The sequence below is a fragment of the Serinus canaria genome, chromosome 12 (genome assembly GCF_022539315.1).
Source record: "Serinus canaria isolate serCan28SL12 chromosome 12, serCan2020, whole genome shotgun sequence".
Classification (NCBI taxonomy): domain Eukaryota; kingdom Metazoa; phylum Chordata; class Aves; order Passeriformes; family Fringillidae; genus Serinus; species Serinus canaria.
In genome coordinates, this window is record NC_066326.1 from 12,397,557 (window position 1) to 12,414,011 (window position 16,455).

At 38.5% G+C, this 16,455-nt stretch overlaps 1 protein-coding gene and 1 long non-coding RNA gene across 8 annotated transcripts in view; one reads left to right on the forward strand and one right to left on the reverse strand.

Annotated features, from left to right (window-relative positions):
* CCDC66 (coiled-coil domain containing 66) overlaps window positions 1-1,215 on the reverse strand; it is a 20,835-nt gene extending 19,620 nt beyond the window's left edge. For 5 of the 7 annotated variants that reach the window (XM_018915042.3, XM_030227991.2, XM_050979281.1 and 2 more), the window contains exons 1-2: window positions 1,096-1,215; window positions 190-254 (exon numbers count right to left, since the gene is read on the reverse strand). In XM_018915042.3, coding sequence (XP_018770587.1) covers window positions 190-254; window positions 1,096-1,106 — 76 coding nt within the window. In that variant the 5' untranslated portion in view covers window positions 1,107-1,215. Of the gene's footprint in view, window positions 1-189; window positions 255-1,095 lie in introns of those variants that run through there. The other 2 variants (XM_050979285.1, XM_050979284.1) reach the window with 2 other exon arrangements.
* The window catches only part of LOC127060071 (uncharacterized), a 27,771-nt gene extending 11,578 nt beyond the window's left edge, over window positions 1-16,193 (forward strand). The window contains exons 3-8 of the long non-coding RNA XR_007778622.1: window positions 6,193-7,185; window positions 8,207-8,265; window positions 8,602-8,716; window positions 12,993-13,101; window positions 13,955-14,053; window positions 15,982-16,193. This is a non-coding gene — a long non-coding RNA (uncharacterized LOC127060071). The remainder of the gene's footprint in view (window positions 1-6,192; window positions 7,186-8,206; window positions 8,266-8,601; window positions 8,717-12,992; window positions 13,102-13,954; window positions 14,054-15,981) is intronic.
* The last annotated feature ends 262 nt before the right edge of the window (window positions 16,194-16,455 follow it).

Genomic DNA, 16,455 nt, shown 5'->3' on the forward strand with positions numbered 1-16,455 from the left:
GGCACAGGCTACTCAGAATTCATCATCAAGCTACTGTTGAGAATCGAGATGGTGAGAGAGAGGACTTATAAATAACAATGCACAAGCATTCTTCCTAATCTCAAAAATATTTTAGGAAAGCTGGGCTTTATGTCTCTTGGATATTAGGTTTAACTTCAAGAAGCTTTAAAGATTAAATTAAAAAAATACCAGAAGAAGCTAAAATTAGCCTAGGCTTTCCGTCCAGCACTTCAGTTTCGAGCTTCAGTCCATCGCTGCAAAACGAGAGAGAGAGAGAGAAATCTGGAATATTAAGTAATCTGAGAATGGTAAGATTTGAACATTCATAACAAGAACAATTACTGTTATTGCAGATGGTCCTTCACATCCCAAGCTACATTCTGAGAAGTTACTTAAAACAAAAAGGTGCCACTCTATATCATTATACAGAGCAATACACCTCAAGAATTTAATAATCCAACAATATAAACTGGGTGCTGCACAAATCGCTAACCAAGCCTCCCGGAAGGCCAGCGCTGATCACAAAGAGGGGCTGTATTCTGGAAAGAGCCTTTGGTTGTGCTTCCATGCACAACAATTCACCTTCACAAGCGGAACAAGCGCTGTTAGAAGCGTTTGGGAGAAAAGAAAAACGTGGCACTGTCAATTCCCAACTGCCTTCCTTTCCTCCGTGCGCTGGGACAACCTAACGTGACGATAAGCGCTCCAAACACCGCTTTATCTTCACATTTCATTATAAAACAATGAAAAATCCCAGCGCAGTTCGGGCTCGCAGGCAGCTTTCTAAGGGGCACCTCAGAACGGGGCACTCCGGTGAGCGGGGCCCGGCCCGCCCTGTGCCGGGGGTGCGCGCTGCCCCCGCTCCGCGCTGTCCCGGGCATCGCACCCCGGCACCGCTCCCCGGAGCCCGTCCCGAGGCCCTCCCACGGGAAGGGTCGCTGGCCCCCGGCTCTGTCCCGCAGATCGCTCCCGCTCTCCCGGCCGCGCGGCACTGGGCGCCCCGGCTCGGGACCAACGCGTCCCGCGGGGCTGGGCCCGTCCCTCCCCGAACAGCAGCGTTCCGCCCGGCCCGGCCCGGCCCCGCTCGCTCCTTACCCCAGGTTCATGGCGCTGCCCGGCAGCCGCGGAGCGCCGCGGAGCCCCGAGCATCGCCCGCCCTCGGCTCCGCACTCCCCCGAAGGAGCCGCGCGCCGATTGGCTGCCCGCGAAGTGCCTCTGCCAATGGGCACCCGCAGCACTGCGGGGTGGCGCGACCGGGAGCTCTGGGAGATGGAGTCCCGCACAGCCTCGGGCCCGGAGTGCTGGGGATGGGTCCTGCACCTGCCTGTCCCGGGGGATGGAGTCCCGCACACCTTCGTCCGGGGGGATGGGGTCTCGCAGCCCGGCCGAGGGTGCGAAGCAACTGCCGGGCGATTATCCCCGGCCTCGAGCAGCTGCGGAGGAAGGAGGGAAAGCAGGGGAAGGTGGAGTGGGCGGTGGGAGACAGAAGATCGGGGTGGGGAGGGTCCGAGCCGGCTGCGCTGCGCGGAAGGGCGGCGGTTGCTCGCTCGCATTTTGTTTTCATTTCATTTGTTTTCATTTCATTTCATTTCACTTCATTTCATTATTTCATTTTCTTTATTGATTTATTTTCTGGTGTGGTTTGGGCAAAGCGGACAAGGTAGGAGAGGCTGAAGGTGGAGGGCGGCACGGCGGGGGAGCGGCGGCCGCGCGGTCCCGTCCGGAGAGGAGAGAGCGGCAGGGAAGGGAGAGCCGGGACAGCCGGGCGGGGAGAGCCGGGCACTGCCCGGGGGTACTGCCCGGGGCCCGGCCGGAGCGGGGCCGGGGAGCTCCCAGCGAGCCAGCGGAGCCGTGTCCCGGTAGGAGCCGTCCCGTCCCGTCCCTGCCGTGTCCCGGGGCGGCTCCTGCGTCCCGCTCCTGCCGAGCCGTAGATTGAGCACTGCTGTTGTGTGGGTACACCTTCTGCAATAATGGGGCCCGTAAATCTGCAAATTAAGTGAATCTACGTTTTGCAAAGGAGGATTTGGTTGTGTTAAACAATGCAGTCGGATTCAATAAAATGCTTCAGAGCCCGTTGAGTTATTTTACTATTCGAGATGGCATTTATGCTTATGCTTAAGGTCAAATAATTCCATTATTTCAAAGGAGGTTAAGACCTCTAGATCTGTCTGGAATAATGTAGCTTCTAAATGTGGTTGGCAAGACCTTTGTCTTGCCAAAGGTACCAGAGATAAAGGAAGACATCCTCTGGTGTGTTCTCCAGCTGATGGTAAGAGAAGTGCTGCCCTTGTGAGGTTGCACAGGAAATGAAGCAATAATAGAGAAATGGACAGTTGAGGTGGAGTTTATTGTCTGCACAAAATCTGTGAACTGCTTTGCTTTTATTTCTGTAAAATTATCATTTATCAGACAAAATTTCTACCTTTTTTCCCCCTCCCAATATTGCTTTGCAGCTTATTGTTTGGTACTTTCTATACATCAGCTAAAAAGTCTTTGAAACTTTCATTTAGGGACTAGAACAAGGGAAGAAAAGAAAAGAAAGCCTGGAATTTTTCATAATAGTTCACTGCTTATGAAGTCCTGTGAAGCACAGAACATACAAGATAGGTGATAAAAGCAGTGAGATTTTATCCCTTGCTTCACAATGGATTTCCTGAAATAATAGATTTCCATTATACTTCCAGAATTTTAAATGATATAGCCAACCAGACCTGGCTCCTGCTTTTTGTTGGAAACAGCAGGTGGCAATATAATTTCAAGCATCTTTTCAAAACTTTCTCATAGAGAAAATCATCTTATAAGGACTATAAAACAAGTTTCACAGTCCATTTATATTTCTTTTTATTTTAATATTTTGTTAATTATTAGTTTTGCTAGGCAAGTGACATGTTATTTCAAAAAGCTGATAGTAGTTGACTGGTGGTTTCAGAACTTGGATAAAAACCAGTTGTGTTCTTTGTAGACAAATCAAGACTATCTACAACACTTGTCCTGCATATATGGAACTGGATCTTTCAAAACTGGCAAGCCTTTCAGGCATTTGGTAAAATACTACACAAAATAAAATTATTTAGGCAAATAAGCAGATTGTAAATTGTGTAAAAGAACTTCCTACATGGTAAAAAAATTATTGATTCCATATGCACACTTGGCTTTATGTTATCATGAAGCCAGATAATTTCTTTTTTGCTTTCAGACTGCCTTGGGAATGTCCTGTGTCATTCCTGTATTAAGAGGCCAAAGTCTAAAAATATCTAAAGTCCCTTAACAAAGCTGCAGTTTCACAACCAGCATTCCCAAGCCTTTGATTTATCATTCTAGAGGACTGATTAAGAATGGTTTCAGGCTACATGCATCTCTGTAAGGCTCATGAAACACTATACAAGCACTTCAATCACTCATTAATTAAACTTTTGAATAGCTCAGAGAAGCCAGGTAAGAGGATGAGATTTCAGTGGGAGGTAGGTGTTATGAAAGCCCCATCAGGTGTCTGTCTTGATCTCTAGACACAAATACCATTAATATCTGGTAGTAATTGACTTAGGAGAACAAGTCACATTGATTTTTCAATCACTTACTCATGAGAACCCCACTCAGAATGGTTGTATCTCTTTTCTAGGTGGATAAATGGATTGGCACGATGATTAAATTCAACACAGTCAGTGATGCTTTGTGGAAGCTGGAACAATGGGGCTTGGGCCTGGAATTTAGTTTGCAAATGTATTTGCATTGTAAATGCAGCTGAGAAGGTCCCCCAAAAATACATTTCTCTGGGGCTTGCATATGGAATGTAGCCAGATTTGTATTTGGCATTGTTGCTGCATGGGCAAGTGTTTTTTAAATAGTTGAATATGCTGCTAGTGTGGTTTGAGCCCATTAATTTCTGGTTTTTAACTTACTTTTGGAGGAAGGGATTCCCAGACCTTTTCAGAATAATATAAATTTCATAGAAAGTGTATCCTTGTACCTTACAATGATGGGCAGAAATATTTATCCTTCCTCTTAATACTTGTATGTAATTTCTGTACTCAGCCACTGCAGTAAAGGAAATCAGAACTGTCCTTAAAGTTTCAAATTCATATGTAGCTTTCAGGGCTTCTGGAGTTAAATGGGAAACCTAAACAGTTTTGGCCTTGCTATACATTTTAGATAATGCAAATGGAAATTTTTAGACTTGTTTCCTTGATTGCTTCCTGCAAAAGCAACACCATGAAGAGTAACTATCAACTGAATGCAATCAAATGCTAGCATGAGATGGTGTTAATCTTTAGCCAGCAGGCACTTGATGATTAATGGAATGAACGTGTGATCTGTGTGCCAAATAAACTGAGTGTTGAAATGAAAAAGAAATCTTTCTTTAAAGAAAATAGTTTGCCTTTTGATACTCCAGTTGATACAGGACTGTGTGTTCTGATTCTAAACTATAATTCCAAACAGGGAATTAGTCTTTATACCTGATATCATAGATTACTACATACTGAGAAGTTTATGAACACTAGAATATTTCTAAAATACATTTCTCTGTAACAGAGGAATTTAGTTTCTAAAATCTGCCTTTGAGGCCAAGAAATGTGCAGGCCATCCATACCATACTTTTGTTCTCAGTGTGGGGTTTGGCACATTTCCTTCTTTCATACAGATGGATTTGAATGATAGCTGTGCTTGAGATTGTGTACATGGGCATTGTGTTTGCATAACTAGTTCTGTGAAGTGTTAATACTTTTATATTCTCAAATATGCACAGTTTAGACCACCAAGAAGCACATAAGGAATGTAAAGAAAGTATGTTCTAACTGCATCATTAAACTGGGAGGAGACACTTGGGAGTAAACAAGCCAAATTTATGCAAATTGAAACCTGCAGCAGTCTTTTCTTTCAATAACATACAAATCCATGGCTTTGATTGGGCTGCAGTCAGATGGATGAGTGGTAAAAATGGCTGTTGTTCCAGTGGAGTTGCACCATATCAGAACAAGAAATCTTAACTTCCACTTGAGATAAATCCTTCAATTGGCTGCTTGGGCTCTACAGCATTTGCCATAAGTATTTGTGAAGTATTTTGTGTATTTGGGTATCATGCACACCTAAGAATGGTAACCTTGCACTCACCTTTGTAGGAATTATTCAGAGATGACATAACTGGATCTTTCCCAAAAAGGTTACTCACTTTTTAAAGCAAGCCTGCTTCAAAAGGACAGGTGTAGTAGCTGCAGATCAGTTTGTGCACAGCACTTTCAAATTGCACATAGCCATAGTTCTCACAGCCAATTCCTGTACTGTTTCTTCACATGGAAGTTTTAACTGAAAAAATATTTCTCAAATCCTTCACAAAAACTTTCAACATTTATGTTACGGAAAAGGATTTCTATGTAGAGTTATGACAGAAGTGGTATCAAGTGTAGAACTGGAACTTGGTAAGGCAAAAGGCTATCAAGAAAAGAATGTATTGCAGTCTAAGTTAAGAACCTGAGGGGCTGCAGATTTTTACAAGTTTTCTTTCTGCATTCTTACTAGCAAAGAAACAAAACCTCATGGTCCTTTACTGTAATACAGAGTGACTGTCAAAACATGAAGTTGTCATGTTCCTTACAAGTATATTTTTCAACAGGTGTTGGGAAAGAATAAATTTTGCACCAAAATAGCAGTATTTTCTGGTAATGAGAGATTAGAGTGCCATTTATATAATGCTAATATGTAGTGTCAACTTTGGATTTTTTAAAAAATTGAATTACAAATGATCATCTTACTAAGTGGGGATGGACAAGTGTTCCTTTGGAACAATGTATAATTTTTTTGTACCCCTAAAAATATATTTTGATGTAGTTTATAATTAAACACTATAAAAGCAAGGATTACCACTTAACATTTCATTTTTGTCAGGAAAGTATCTCCTGCAAAATACTTACAAATGAGTCTCTTCTGCAGTCTTGACTGAAATGCATTATGCAGAAATCTGACAACTGCTCAGTACAATTTGCAAGCTGCAGAAAATTCAAAATAGTCTTTGATGTCTAGGCAGAAATTCACTGTACAGCAGGGAGTTGAGGTTGGTTCTCTGTGTTTTACCAGCCCATGTTGTGTTTAATTAAGACATGGCAAGCGTCTCAGGATTAGCCTTTGACAGCTCAGAGTTTTTGCTCCAGGTTAATAAGCCTGATTTTTTTTCCTCTCCCATTTTTCCTCTTCATAAAGTTCCACCAGGCTGTCAAATCGTCTACTACTTTTCTTGAAGGAGCCTTATTTTGGACAGAGACATCAGATTGGCACTGGTGAGTTCTTCAGCTTCATGCACAGTAACTGGCCCATGTGAACGGACGAGATTTTATTACATAGAAACATTTAATGTTATAAAATTAATATCTCACAGCAGGTATAAAATAAATGTCCAATATGAGGATTGAAGAAACTGTCCTCCCAAGAAATCAATCAGTGTGGATTGGAACATAAAGCAGTGAAAGATAAGTGAAAGACAACAAGAACCTTAGCACAACAGCAGAAAATAACCAAATAATTGAACTAGTAATTATGTTTTTTTGTTATTGTTATGAAATATTAATGATTTTCATGAAACCAGGAAAAATTGCGGTAAATCAAATACTAATAAAGTAAAACTATATTATAGTTTAAAATTTAAGACTGTTGTCTTAAGAGACCAAAGGAGTGGAGAAAAGAGGGAGAAAGTTAAAAGTCCTCTGCATACAAAAAATGGGTCAAGCCACTGAATTGTTCTGGGCAAGCACTTGATCAAATCTTATAACTTCCCTCTCCTTTATTCTTCTTTTGTATACATACACTTTTGAAGTGCAACTTACCTTAAAAACAAAATGTCCATAAATTCAAAACTCCTAAGATAAAAACAGCTATATCCATTCAATAAGAAATGTTCATCAGAGCTTGGACAAATCATTATGCAGAGGATATTCTAGGAGAAAGCACTGAAGCAATCAAACTTAAACCAGCTGCAGAAATAAAAAAGAAAATTATAGCTTTGGCAAATGAATGCTAGTAATTATATTTCCATCACTTTGTATTATATTGTTTGTCTTCTTGGGCTAAGATTGAACTTATTCAGTCTGAACCATTCTGATTGTTAGAACTTGGGCAAAGGGACTGCTCAGAAGAAGCCCTGAAGGAAAGTAAAACCATGTGTTCACACTGTAATGGATCATATCTGAAAAGTGAAAGGTATGTTCTGAGCTCCTGGGGCTTCTTGTGTTCAACTTCTAAAGCCAAATTTTCCAGGGATTTTAGGGTGGACTCGGCACTGAGTTGCAGAGCTCTACCAAACTGGGAAGTGAGGGTGGGTATAAAGGGGCTTATTTTTGTGCAGGAAATAAATGGAGCCCTGACAGTATGTACAGACAAATATTTTTTCTTCAAAAATGAATGTTTACATGCTTTTTTCAAATTTCTGACTGGGAGGCAACTACAGAAATGCTGTACATGTTAAAGTGGTCAGTGAAGGTGTAGTAAGTACAAATATTACACTTTATTGTAACATGACTTAGATAAATAATTAATGTGATGTTTAGGGAATATGGGACTATTTTGTGTATTGAAAAGTTTTTTTGAGATCACCAATCTACATTAAAGTTTATTTGTCTGATAAATGTAGGGAAATACATCCATGGGCCACAGGCAAAAATGAGCCTATGGAGATCTTTGACTGCCTAAATCATGCACGAAAAAGATAACCAAAATTATTGCAGATTCATCTCTGAGTAGAATAAATAATTGCAGAAATTGATTTGGTTAAAAACCATCAACTATGCTGAATCATCCTGCCTGTTAAATTTAACAATAGAAAAAGGCTTTTAGAATTGGAAATATTTTGCTTTTATGCTTATGACTTGTTTTTAACCTGTCCAAACCTTAGGTATAGCTGAAACAGAAAATGCGGCATAATAGAGATTTAAAGAAAAAGGAAAGAATGACCTAAGCTAATGTAATGCTTTCTGTCATCTTTTGTATGAGTGTCCCATTTTGTCAAGTTTTCTTTAACTGTAACTTGATTCTTAAACCAAGTTAGGTTTGATCTTGGATATATTTCAAAATAATTTAAATAAATCTCAACAAATGCTACTCTCTGAGTATTATCATTTTCATTAGTGCTTTAGAATTTCTGAGCATGTAAATTAATTTAGTTGTAGTCCTTATCAGACTTTGAAGAGAATGTTAATTATATCTGGCACTAATTGTTTTGCAGAAAATTGGGAAATCAGCCTGGATCTCTTGAACGGTTTGTGATTCAATCCCACTTCATGAGTAAGCTCTGCCAACTGTTTTGTTTTTACAATGAAAGCTGTATATATGTGGGGGTGTGTATACACAGGCATACATATATTAAATATATATAAATATATGGAGTTTTTATAAGCATACTTACCCAAAAATATAAGTATTTACTGTATTTCTTTTCTGCTCATTCTGAAAGCTTCACACTGTTGAATTAGATAAGCTTGAATAGAAAGAGATTGGGACACCAGTAATTCAGGATATTCTTTCTGAATAGGCAAAGGAGCTTTATTAAGAAAAGGAGATAAAACTGTTGTGCCAAACTTTCAAAAATGTTCTGTGCTTCTGCAAAACAATCATTTCCAGATATAATTTGACATTCTCTTTGAAGAAAAAACACTTATCTGGCTACTACAGGACAAGCCTGAACGTGGTGATGACAAGTGTGACATGGAACCATCATGGTCTTACTGGAGCTCAGGTCAGGCTGGAGTTCCTTCTCCAGGAAGTTCCTTTTCTGTCCTGCAAGTGCACATCTGATAGTGCTGCTGTATTATGTTCTGGAACAAATGAAATTTGCCAGCCATTATTCCAGTATCTACAAGTAATTGCTTCATACTTGGACAAATCTTTATGGGTTATAAAAAGTTAGCAGTTTCTGAAAGGGAGTTCTGTAGTGCTGTGTCATACCTGGGTTTTTAAGTGAGTATGCTTTCACAACATGGGTAATTCAGAAGCAGACGTTATTGGATCATAATCATAAGAATGGCCTGAATTCTGTCACTTTTATGTACACTACATTGGAAATACCTGGGATCTAAAAGGATTATTGCCAGACCAATGAATGTTTCAGAAAAGGAATCTGTATCTGGAAAGCTGCAAGTTAGAGGCTGCACACTGACACAGGAATGACCATTTATGTTTCTAACAGTGATTACAAATATTTTCCCTGAAATTTTGGAAGATTATTCTTAGCCAATTGTATGTCTGAGAGTGCTTTTTGACTTATATTTTGGGAGTTAAATTACAGAGCTAGATATACTGTGTGCTGCTACTGTCCTGTCCGAAATGCCCCAATGGAATTTCCAAAGATAGCCTGTGAAACTGCCCTATGGCCAGGAGCTCAAACACACTGCTTGCTGTTCCTGGATGATGGGGGTGTAACCTCTTCCCTCCCTACTTCACTTTTCCTTTTGCAAAAAAGACCAGTATTAATATAGACTTTGGTAAGGTTTTTCTTCAAATATGTTAGATTATGCTCTAAATGGCATCTCCCTTTCATAGCATGTACACTGCTCTTGTTTCCAGTAACACAGAAAAATGCAGTTTCATCTCATCTCTATGGCTACGTGGCGTTATGCAATGTGGCTTTTGAAAAATTGTAATTTAATTTTTTTCAAGGTAAATGAATTCTTTTGTTCAGTCTCAGGGAGAAGTAAAATACTGAAAATAATAGTATTAGAAAGTCTACATGGCTCCTCATGTGTATGATAGATAATATTTTATAAATGATTTAAATAATTGGCAAATTGAAGGAGTGAAGCTTTGCATAAAACCTTCTTTGAAAGGGATTCCTTACACAGAACTTGCTGTATACATATCACCCCTGATAGCTGCAGTATAGGAGGGGTGGTTGTCTGAATGATCTCTCCCTTTCTGTGTGTATATATATATATATATATATATATATATATATATATATATATATATATATATATATATATATATATATATATACAGAGAGAGAGAGAGAGATAATATATAGATGGGACCTGTTGCCTGTGTCTTTTTTACTTCCGCCTCTTTCCTTAAAAAAAAGGAGTTACTGTGTTTTCTTTTCTCATGCTAAAGAAATCAACAACATAGAACACTTGAGATCTTTCTGAATGACCTTTCTGTACCTGTGAAGTTTGAATAAGCCAAAGAACACCACCATGGGATTAAATTTTAAGGCCCCTTGGGAGATCGTAAAATGCTTACACATTTAACTCTTGGTTTGGTGAATAAAAAGAAGATGATGTCTGTGACAATTAGAACTTTATGTCATGCAAAATTTAAAAAAGGGAGAAAAATAGGGGCAGTGGGACTGTTGACTGCTTAAAGGGCTGAAGCTGCTGAGCAATTTGTGAGGAACTGATTTATGAGAGTTCCAAGCTCAAAATACAGGTGCTACAGAAACATCTATTACTGTCTTCCTAATAAATATGATACAGCAATGAAGACTTTCTCTTCCCTCCTTCCATCTGTGTTCTACAGCCATCTGTCATACTTTATCCCTGTTTAGATTGAAAATGTTCCTGATTTATGCAGTGTTTGTATTTACAAACTAAACAACCAACAGGCTGCATGTGACAAAAGCTGTGGGACCATGGATTTCACTTGGCAGGAGTGCCCCTGTTACAAGAGGCCATTTTTGTTCTTAGAGTTGCTAAATTCTGGTCTCTAATGCTTATCACAAAATAACTAAGAAAAAGCACAGCTGCACTCTACTGTCCTTAGGACACAGCACCTCTGAATAATAACAGATTGCCCAAAGGATGTCTGGAAACAACTGAGTGACCAGAATGGTAATAAAATACCATTCTGGTCACTAAAATATGACTCAGGCTTATCAGTAAATACATACTTTTTCCTCTGATGACAAAGCCAAATGTCTGTTATTGTATATAACATATAGATGCTCTGTAGCCTTTAATGAGTCTTTAATTTGACACAAATGGAATTTTTAACTAAAATTACACAAGCATTTATTTAGGATTTAAAAATGCTATTTGATCTACTGTAAATTTATCCAGTCAAGTGTATGTCAGCACTTCAAAGATAATAATTGTTCCTTTTTCCTAGAGAGATATGTATTTAATATAAACAACAATTTAGATATATGCTTACTCAAATTATGACTAACAAACCAGTTGAAACTGCAAATAAATAACTTGGGAAAGATAAAAATAGCTCAGAAATTTCCTTACTATGTTCGTATAAAATATGATTGCATCAGGAGAGCAGGAGAAGGAACAGCATATAAAAATGAAAATAATGTTTTGACAATTTATGGGTTTTTTGATAGCTTCTCTTCAGACCGTGAAAAGACCATGTCTTCTGAAAAGGGGGATATCATGTTGAGAGATTGAGTAAAACAAATGAATCTTTAGTTTATGTTTCTGCAATAAAAAATAGCACTTATAGTGCCAGAATAGTACTAGGAAACAATCTGGTTTTTGAGTACAAGAACTGTGCAAATTTAGGGATACTGGTCCACCTTGGGTTCTACAGTAAGAAGAAAATTGCAGTCTCAGGGATAATACTGTATCCTAAATTCCATCAAAATCTCACTGCCAGAAGTCATTGATGTAGGCATCCTCATCCCTGTTCTTGAGGTGCTGACCACTGCTGCACCTGGGCCAATAAAAAGCACTTAATCAGTAACTCATTAACTTCCGCTAATTCTTCTGGTATCTAGTCCATAACTGCATTGCAACATGGAGTTTTTTTCTTCTACAAATAAAAATTCTAATTCTTTAGTCTGATCTTTCCCCCACCTCTCTTATTCATATTTTCCTTAGGTTTTTTCCTCTACTTGTGTCTTAGTCATTTCTACACCTCTGAAAGCGTTCTACACTCCCAGCTGCTCTGCCAAAAGCATCTCTAAGATCCACGCTGATTACATGGGTGGGTTTGGTGACCACAGCCTAAATTTCAAATGGCAATATGCAGATCTTGAATATTTTCTGTTCTATATCAGAACTGCATGATTTTGGAACACCCCAGTTCGAGCTTCAGTAGCATACAGGATTTGCCTTTTAATAACTCAGTGTAGGAGAACTGCAGTACCCCAACCGTCTGCTTTTTGCTGAACTCTCTGAAGCAGCCAATTTTGTCTTGCAGACGTGACTGCTGCACATGCTGAGTGCTGATTGCAAGTATTATCTTAAGAGAATCACTTCTCAATATTTAGTAACATGACTCTTCTTTCAAAGGCATGCTTTTGGGCTTTTATACCCCTGCTGGCTTTGTCTCACCAGGAGCTACCTGTCAGACACTATCCTTCAGTTCCACAGCTGCCTTTGCTGTTGGGTTGTGTTTATAAAAAAAATTGGGAGGAAGAAGAGAACTGTAAAAAACTCAACAACCTACACCTTCTTCAGAAGCAAAGAAAGTAGCTTGGCAAGAAAAAGAAAACCTGTGCTATAGTGCAAGCAGGGTCTGAGAAGGGCCTGAAACCAAGACTCAGAGCCTTTGGTCAGCCTAATCTGTTTTACAGAGAGCTCATGAAAATTAATTGCAGGTAGCAGCCCTGCAAGAAAAAGTGCAACCAGAATATTTCTTGCCTACCAACCTTTTGTGTTAGCAGGTATGACAAGAAAGTTCAATAATGGCTGTGCTGGGCAGGCACTGTACGAGGTTGTGGAGATCTAAGGGGTTTATGTGCTCACAACCTGAACTCACCTTACACTCCTGAGTACCTGCTGCTGTACCAAACTAAATCCTTCATAAGCCTGATCTTCTTTCTTCACTTGTGTTCCTTATAATACATTGTGAATCACCATAATCTCTGCTCTGTAATGATACCACAGAAGTGTTATTTCACTCAATTAATAGAATTGTAAACTATTGTAAATTAAGCAACTGTCAACTTCCAAAACACTTAGTTTTCTCTAGTTATGCTCCCATATTCCCCACTTTTCTTCTCATTAAAAACTAAAGTAGTTGACATTACCTTTTATTTCTATATCAACCCTTCTGTCTTTCAAGCACAGGCCATGGAAATGTTTAGGATCCTGCAATTGCAACTGAACCTTAACACCAAAACCATGAATCCAATTAGCTGCATGAAAGAAGCAGACAAAATATTTCCAGTGAGATAAGGTTTGTGCGGAGAGGTAATATGTTTTCTTAGACCAATTGCTGTAGCTGCAAAATATTTCTAGTAATTTTCAAACGTACCCCTCTTCATGGCTGCATGGTCAAGGTATTAAAAAAGACTTAATGCAGGAAATAAAAATATATATTTGAAAATTGAAAATACATTTAAATAAGGAGCAGAGAAATTTAAGTAAGTGTAAATAAGATGCAGAGAAATATTATTTAAAGTACTGCTGCTGTTACTTCTGCCTCCTGTTTTATCCCAAGGTCTCTCTGGTTCTTAATTCATGTTAAAGATGGTCATATACAGCTCTCACACAGAAGTAGCACCACAGTTTGCTCAGGGATCAAGAAATCATGCTCTGTATTGTAGTCTGATCGTTCATGGTTTTTAAAAATCTTTTAAACTGAGCTGTATTCAAGTGATTAATGCATTTATCCTTCCCTTCACAGTGGCTGCTGCTGTAAAATATGGTTTGCCTGTCTCTCTTGTGCTATACATATTTGCTTTCTGATTGCCCTGAAGATTTCAGAATAAATTCAGTACTGCATGGCAAAATACTGCTTTCCCCAACATGAAAAATCTTTTGGTTTAGAGTCAATACTTCACTTGTATATAGGTGTCTGACATCCTGAAGGAGCAAAAAATGGAAATAAGCTATATTTTTGAGGTTTTCCATTGCTTTTCTCTTACCTTCTCTGTGGCTGATAAATGTAGTGAAATTTTGCATTGCATTGCTTCTTCTAGCTTGTAATTTAACAAAAAAAAGTTTTACCAATACTTCTATTTGTTTCTATTGCCTGGCTTTTTCTGGGAGTTCTAAATCTGCTTCTCATCATTTCTGTATTGCTTCAGCATAGATTATGGTTTTCTTCTGGTTCTTTTCACAACTGCCAAAAGAATCCTCAATACCAATGCATTGACAGGAGCACCTATATTTCTTCACCCTTAAAGGTGAGTGAAGGATAGAGTAACAATTGTTTATAGTTTTCATTTTTCTTCCTGTGTTTTCAGGTGTATAATTTTTCAGCCGATTCAAGTAAGTTTGCTTCCCAAGATTATGTCTAAATGGACAGAAAAATTATGGGGAAATGAAAGTGGCTATGGTATTGTTAATCCATAACCAGAATTGATTGGAAACAAACCCCCCAAATTATTATTTATTTCTAGCTTAAAGTTTGACACTTTCCTGTGGTGTTTTAGTTTGTTTGTCATGTTTCAATTGGACTCTCCCAATAAAGTCAACTAAAGAGTGAGAAAGTTCACAAAAATGGACAAACCAAATTAGTAATAATCACTCTTAGATTTTTTTTTTTTTTTCTCTAAGCAATACTTGATGAAGTGGTTGCAAAAAAAATCCTTGAATTTGCAAGAAGTTTATTATGAGAGCCACCTTATCCCCCATGGCACAGTTACACCTCAGGCACAGTCATGCTCACGATCTGCACACGCTGACTCCTGCAGCCCACAAGAAATAGAAGTGCCAGACTGGCAGGGAGGAATTCCTGTACTTTAGCAGCCATTTCATACCCAGTTGTAGGAAATGTTATATAATTTCAAGCTGACTATTAAAAGTATTTCTCCCTTTTTATTTTAACTTATGAGTCTTCTCATTTATTTTTCTATATAGCTTAATAAAGAAATAAAAAGTAATCAGTTGAATTTAATGTTGACCTCCATTATTGGTATATAAATAAGTTCTGTTACAATGTGTGATTGTGTTTCTATCACTGAAGTCACAGATTGCTCTTAGTTAGAAAGATAATCCAAACTTTATGAGTGGAATAGGATATAAAAGTGGGATAGGAGCAATGAAGAAAGCAGAAACTCTCAGGGGAGGAATGCAAAAATGCACTGCCAAGTTGGGTCCTGGATCTAAAGCCTCCCCTAAGGAAAGTGCTTCATCTGCAATCATCAGTACTGAATAGGCTTTCTTTAAAGGCACATTTCAGGTCTGAGGGAACTTATTCATTAGATGCTTTTGTAGTCAGATAATCATCCAATAATCAGAGAGAAGGAACTTGACCTACAGTTACATCTCTGCTAGTAAATTAAACAGGTTCAGGAAACACTTCTTGGCACAGAAACTGAACTGTTGAATTGTTAAAAAAACATGTTTTGGACTGGACAAACTCCCTCTAGCCCAGTTCTCAAGCATGTTTTGGAAACTAAGTTTGTGCATAAGTTTGTGCATATTCTCAACTGGAATTCTTCCTGGGAATATGCTATTCTGGGAGTTGAGAGAGTCCAGAGGCATAAATCAAGGTAATGCTAAGCCATTTCTTCTTCATACCATAGAGTTGTTCTACAAAAATTTAATTACATGTACTTACATTCATATGGTTTACAGGGCTGGTTCTAAGTGATAAAATACATGAGAAAAAGACAAACATCTCTTTTTAGTTCTAGAACTGGTACAATATGGGGACATAAGCTCTTGAAGTCAGATCCTCAAGTAGTGGCCAAGTTTTGCTCAAATGTGGGAGAAGTCCTGATATTTCACAAAGTCAGGCTAGTAGATGACTGACATAGAAATACTGATAAAAGGATGTTTTAAAGCCTTTATTTTAAAGCCTATATTTTATCTTTCTTCAGTTTTAAAGACCAGAACTTAAATGAAGTAGTCAGAATTGTTTGTGCTATTTGTTATCCTGTGTCACAGCACTGACAATCTCAGTGACAAAATGGATATCCAATGGTTACGAGATCCTGTTGTGAGAAAAATGGGAAAACAAAGTTAAGGTTACTTCAGTGAAGATTATGGAGTAAGTGACAACTGTCTGGTTACTGAAATGTAGGATTCCTTGTCTAGCCTTAGGTTGTACATTAAAAAAACCCCAACGTTAGTCAAGGTAGAAATCTAATGTTCTTGTGTTCTCTAGATTGGGTTTTTTGCATACCACCACAAAAGTTTTGGATGAACCACAGAAGCAGGAAAAGTGTTTTCTTCTTAAAGACTCTGGGACTTTGTAGTGAAGAAGATTTCAAGATTGAGATAACCTGAACCTTTGTATCATAGATTTTTTTTTTTACTGCAGAATTTGTGGAGGTTTTTTCATGTTTGCATGCAAAGGAGTATTACTGTATGTGTAAAAGCACCTATAAAACCATGTTGTAAATTGTTTAAATTAATATATAAAATAAATCCAATTTAATTCTCCATAAATATACTTTGTGTAATCCTGTGAAGTGTTATAAAGTGGATATAATGTGTTACCCTCTCAAAACGGTCTAGAAACCATCTCAGTGTGTCTATATAGAGTAACAGATGGAATACTATCAAGTCACCTTATTATAAATCTAACAGTAGTGTGAAGCTCACACCTGCTATGTAATGTCAGTTATCAGCTAATAAT